This window comes from Meleagris gallopavo, chromosome 8 (assembly GCF_000146605.3).
Source record: "Meleagris gallopavo isolate NT-WF06-2002-E0010 breed Aviagen turkey brand Nicholas breeding stock chromosome 8, Turkey_5.1, whole genome shotgun sequence".
NCBI lineage: Eukaryota > Metazoa > Chordata > Aves > Galliformes > Phasianidae > Meleagris > Meleagris gallopavo.
The window spans coordinates 17,606,637-17,612,636 of record NC_015018.2 but is presented as its reverse complement, the minus strand read 5'-3'; the positions used below and the strand labels follow the sequence as shown (position 1 = coordinate 17,612,636).

Sequence of the window (6,000 nt, the reverse complement as noted above, 5' to 3'; positions counted from 1 at the left end):
GTCTCCTTTATTTACTCTTACTAAGATGAAGACACGGATAAATTATTCCTGTCTTTTGTGAACAAAGAAGCAGAGTGGTTCAAAAAAGGTTTCTTATCGTGAGAGCAGGGCTGAGCTGTAACCAGTAGGGCTTGCTACAAGCACTTCAGTCTACTCTAGCTGTTCCAGATCTGCTTCCTATTACAGCAGGCATGAGCAGCTCCTGTGCAACACTGGCAGAGGTCCTGTGGGCCAAAGGAAGCCCTTTAGAGGAGGAAGATATATGGGCACTCTTGTACCTGTCTACGTTGCAGCTTCTTGAAGACCTTCACAAAGGTGAGATGAAAAGTATCTTACTGTTCGAAACTCCTCCTTAAGCTATTTTGGTATTTAAATGATTACTTTGAGGGGGTTGTTCATTTTGTTTTGTTTTGTTTTGTTTTGTTTTTGTTGGTATGTTCATGTTTTTTGTTTGTTTGTTTTTTGAGACAAAAGATACTAATGGCAATAATAGCATATTTCTAATATAGATGAGAAACCTTTCAGTGAAGCTATGTTTGCATGCAAACTGCTGTGCCAACATGCAAGTCTTCACGCAGCCACTTTTTTCTAAATTATACATCAGAAATAAATTAAAGTAGAGCTATAGATGGTGGAACAGGACAGAGTTGTCCTTCCTAATGTCTGAAAAACATACACACAGAAAGTGCAGTGCTAGCTAGAATCATGTCCTTCAAGAAGTGAGAGAGGAGGAGGACAAGTAAGTTCACATAGCTCCTCCATCTCTCACTAAAAGACTTTCAAGCAAGTGATATGTAACTTCTGCTATAGCTGGAAGGGTGAACTTTTATTAACAACCAAATTTTAATGGTCTGGAGCACTATGTCAAGCTGACCGAATCATCAGTTCTCAAATATCTAGTGTACTACACGGTGTCCATAGGTCCTTTCCAACTGCTCTAATTCTATGATTCTTTGATCTAGCCGTACTAGGCACTAGGAACATGGAAAGGATTGCAACACAGAAATACCTACCTGGATAAATTCAGCTCAGGTCCATCACAGCTTATTAACTGCATGTCAGACACTAAGCCAACCCTACACTCTTCAGATCTTACTAAAAAAAATAAATAAATAAAAAAAAATATATATAATATATATAGATGTGGTGCAAAGTTGCCCAGTCATAACTTTAAAGAGCTCTAGTTCAGAGTGATACCAAGTTTGACTCATTCTGAAGCTGAATTCTCAGTGGTCCAGGGAAGTCTTGGAGGACAGCAAAAGTAAACTGTCTTTGCACAGTAACAGCCCAGTCAACTAAGATATATCTCTGTCTCCACTTCTCATATTTGCAGCTGTATTGTTTCTGGAATCAGGCTCTTCTTGGGGCAAATATTGCCACATTTGTGCTGCAGTGTACTTGATCTGCTAGACCTGACATTGGTCAGTACCAAATGGCTATAGCAGTATTTCCAATGTGTTGGTTTGGGTGCAGACTAGTCATGCAGGCATTCTGACTGGTTGGCTGGCCAACATTACACAAAACCAGGTAATCTTAATTGAGATTAAAGATCAAGCTGGCTATCTGTTTCTAGAACACAGTCATTTCCTAGCATGTTCTAGTTGCATTTGAATACAACACTACAGAAATGGGGGAGGATCAAAGGATAAGGCAAGCTGATAATTTTACGACCTTCAATTTTCTAAAAAATAAATGTCTTAACTGTTGTAAATATGGCCTGTAAGTCTTGAATCTTTGGATACTCCAGCTATACAAACCTCCTAGTAGTATATAAGTTACCAGCTCAACACTTTTAACCTTTGTTCCACATTCCCGGTGAAAAGGTCCCCATGCATAAGAATTAAGTAGCCATGTAGCTTTAATATATAATTTTTAAAATGTAAAAATACCAAAGCATTTACAGCACGGTTCCAAAGTCTTCACCTATAGAGATTTTAATAGTCTCTGTTCTTCCTACCTAGACTGAAAAGAGTGGATTAATAGCCAACTTTAAAAACATATATATACCTATGTTTCCAGGAACACTCCATCCAAATGTTTCCATAGTTAATGCAGATTTTCCTCTTTCTAAGTAAACAGATAAATCTTAGACATTTTGTCATGCTTTTTTAAATGATATTTTAACTCAGTCACTTGGATGTTTTTCGCCAAATTCTATTAACATATGCATGCATACATGTAGGATTTGCAGAAGACTGCACATCCTCCTGCTTCCACTTCTGGTTCAGATCACTGAATATGCCATGGATCTTTTTAAGGAGAACTCAACACTTTCTAAGAAGCAACCAGCCATTGGGCAAGGCTGAGGGTAGGGTCCAAATAAGACCAGCTGGGGCCACTAAGGCCCATCAGTGTCCTCACAGCCTTGACAGGTTCAGGGGTCAATATTTATCATTTGAAAACACTTTTGTTTAAAATACCCTTTCTCTCTCTTAATAGAGCTGAAATATAGCGAGATGGACTGAATGTGATTAATGCAAAGTATCTAGCTTCTCACATTACTGGCAGAACCTAGGATAAGTTTTCATGCTTGCATCCTAGTACAAAATTTCCCTGAAGATAATTGGAAATGATGTTCCCTCTTAACCAAAAGCTTACAGGTGATAGCACTACAAGCAATACATGGACAAAGAAAATATCACCTCAGAAATTTGTACCAAGGTCATGTAACTTAATGGAACCTAAATTCAGCTCTTTTTCAAATGTCACCTTCAAAGTATTTGTGCTGTATTAGAAGAAGTGTTCTACCTTTCTGACATTTTTTTTTGTGCTTTGCATTTACTAAATATGACAATATCGCAACCAGAATCTGCAGATGGGATGTGATTTCTTAGGCTTCAGAAATCTAGGAAAGTCAATATATTGTTTTCATATGTGGAATTATGAGGGATAAAATCAAATCTTAAATCACTGAATTCCAGGCGACAAAATCAGCGAGGCATAAAAGAATACTACTACACGCACTTCAGAGTATGTCTTCTGGAAGCCTTAGTGATGGATTTAGCTGTGCGTACCCCAGCAATATGATTTTCTCAACTCACTGAAATCCACAAGAACTCCATTATCTTCTTTACCATTTTTCAGACCCTGCCATCTGTGTGATTTGTCCATGGTCAGTAGTACTGTCTGCTGAAGGAAATCTGTCCTTCCAAAACAATGCATCTCAGACAGAAGCTATCCCTTTCAGCGCACCAGAATTACTCCACAGACAGAATAAAAACCAGCGCATTGGACTAACGAAGGTAAGGTATACTACAAAAAAGATCTTGATAAGACCTTGTGAAGACAAAGTTGTGGGGTTTCATGCAGTGTACCAGGTATCTACTGTCAAAATTGGTTTCTAATGATATTAAACAAATCTGGCTACAATTAGAAAGATTTATATATAAAGATTTCATAAAAGGTTTCCCTTTCTGTTTTGACAGATGTTGGTGTATTCCTTAGGAATGACCCTCTATTGGTCAGCAGACTATCAGGTTCCTCCAAACCAGGCCAGTAATATAAACATTTTTGTTTTCTTTTATTCTATCTCACTCTTGGTATGTTCAAAGACTGAGAAGTGTAACATGAAGTCTCAGTAAAACATGAAGTCTCACTAAAAAGAATATGGCTGATTGGAATGTTTGTATAAAGGCACAGACTTTGTAAAAAATACCAATTCATGCAGATAAGGAATTTAGTTAGGCCTCTTATCTCTCCTTTCTTTATTTTATTTTTCCTTTTTGAAAAGCAGAACTGTTTCTATTACGATTAATTTTCTTTTAAAAGTAAAGATTACTTATTCAAAGACCATAATAAGAAATTTCCTAATAAGATAGTTAGAGCTGAAAGAAAATCATCATTTTCAAATGATTCTGGTTCTTCACATGTGTTTTTTCAAAGAATGGATGAGATGATGGAATAAACGTTCTATTGTTAAGTAAAACTTCGCATTTCTTGCTTGTTCATAATCTTTTCAAAAATTTGCAGCACACATTTCACTTCATTTCTATACCCATACTTTGACTGCGTGCTCTTATCTCAGAAAGCACTAGGTTTTACAGGTTATACATGGTATAAGGGAAAAGACTTCGTAAGTTTAATGACTCTAAAATTTCAGTATCTGGTCTCTATGGCAACAGTTTTGGCTTATGTAACTCCTTAACTTTTTTAAGTAAATGCTTATTACATGAATCTTTATGATGCACAGTCTAATTAGCAAAGACATGGAGCAGACCAAGCTGCTGGCTATCACCTGGAAGCTTCTGTACAGACTGATGACCCTCCTTGTATATACCAGTTCCCTTCAAGGCTACCTTATATCCCATTAGAGACTCCATTTAGTGCTGTTTTACTGCCTGTCCAGGATTGTCCCCAAGTCTAAAGGAAGTTAGTGCCCATTTCTCACTCGTGATGAAAGCCTTACTGAAGTACGTGATCCCAGTTTAGACAGGATTTCAGACCACTGTGAGGTGTGATTTAACTGTACCTCCATGTTGACTCAGTCCCTCCAGCTGAGTGACCAATTACACAGTCTGTTACTAACACTGTGTGAAGATCTGCCACATAAAAGACTTTCTCCTGAGTCAGTTCTGGAAGTATGCGAAGCTCATCAGAAAGAATCTTCTTCCTTACCAGCAAATATCTACATAAAGAAAATGGTCCAATTTGTCCTGGAAAGTGTCAGTGAGGTAGGTACTATTCTCCTAGTTAATAATCTCCTTTTCATTGTGTGCTTGTCTGAGCTAAAGTGAGACTTGTTTCTAGGCTTCTATGCAGGAAATTGAGTGGGTATGTGTATGAGCTAAAAAAGCAACAAAATCATGTCTCACACCACATTCCTGGGAAATTATAGACATCCAGCTTTTGCACTTGCAGTCTTCAGACTGCAAAAGCTGGATTTCTATAAGTCTTTCCTTTGGTTAATAACTGAAACTATCTTAACCTCTACTGAGACTTCGTATTCACCAATGAATGGACTTTACACAAGAGAGATTTTCCCATTACCACTTTGGCTTCAGACTTTCTTTGTGATATTCAAAGGAAACACTTTTATACCACATTGAGAATTTCATTTAACTTTCTTAGCTGGTGAAGAACATTTACAGTACAACCCTGCCTGACTATGAAGCCTTAAATAAGTGAACACCTGAGTCCTTTTCAAGCTCTGAAATATCAGCAAACAATTTTTGTTGACAAGCTGAATGAAACTGAAACACACTGCAAATATTTCTTCTGCTTTCAACAGGTATTCCTTAGCATTCTGAGGGGACTTTTTCCCCTGTGCTATTACTCTATTTCCCACTGCAACAGAAGGTATCCCTTAAACATCCAGCAAAAAAGCACTAAGCCCTCAAAGGTCGGTCCTGCTTTGTGAAGCCTGCCTAAGAAAATGAAGTTGCTTACAAAATGCAAATCAGCAGAGGGCAAGAATCACTTCCTAATGACAGTCTGAAGTCCATATATCACGTGACATTGACTTGCAGTACCATTGTTTTCTAGGTAGAACGAGTAGCCACTGAAGACAGTACGACTTCTCAGCTTAATAGAAGTCATGTGATAAGGAAGAGACTACATGAGAAAATACCAGACACCTCACCACTGTTCTCCCAGATGAATTTTCACCAAGGTAAAGTAAACCTCTAACCTGAAATGCCTAACAGCTTTTTTTGACTCTCTCTCAAGTCAGATGAATAGTCTAATTTCATGTTGCTCTGATTACATGTAGTGTTGAATAGCATATTTATTGCTTTACGTTTAAATGACTTAATAATGGAAAGACTCTGCAGCAAGTCAGCAAGATTTCTGTTTCTTATTTTCTCAAATAACTGTAGTCTGAAGGCTGTGAAGCAATGATAACAAATCAGCTTGCACATATTTGACTCTTAAAGCAGTTTGCATAAGAACTGCATATAAAACAAAAGTGCTTTCAGCACTGCTTCTTTGCTCTCTACACTTCAGTATACTTTCAAAGATCAAGAGTGGAATTCTGTGATGATATCGTATGGCCGTTAAAGAGGA

General features: G+C 37.6%; 1 protein-coding gene across 1 annotated transcript in view; it reads left to right on the top strand.

The window, feature by feature from the left end:
* Nucleotides 1-5,468: 5,468 nt before the first annotated feature.
* FRMPD2 (FERM and PDZ domain containing 2) overlaps nt 5,469-6,000 on the top strand; it is a 55,001-nt gene continuing 54,469 nt past the window's right edge. Inside the window, 1 exon segment of the mRNA XM_031554433.1 lies at nt 5,469-5,608. Within this exon segment, the coding sequence (XP_031410293.1) occupies nt 5,593-5,608 (16 nt within the window). The 5' untranslated portion in view covers nt 5,469-5,592.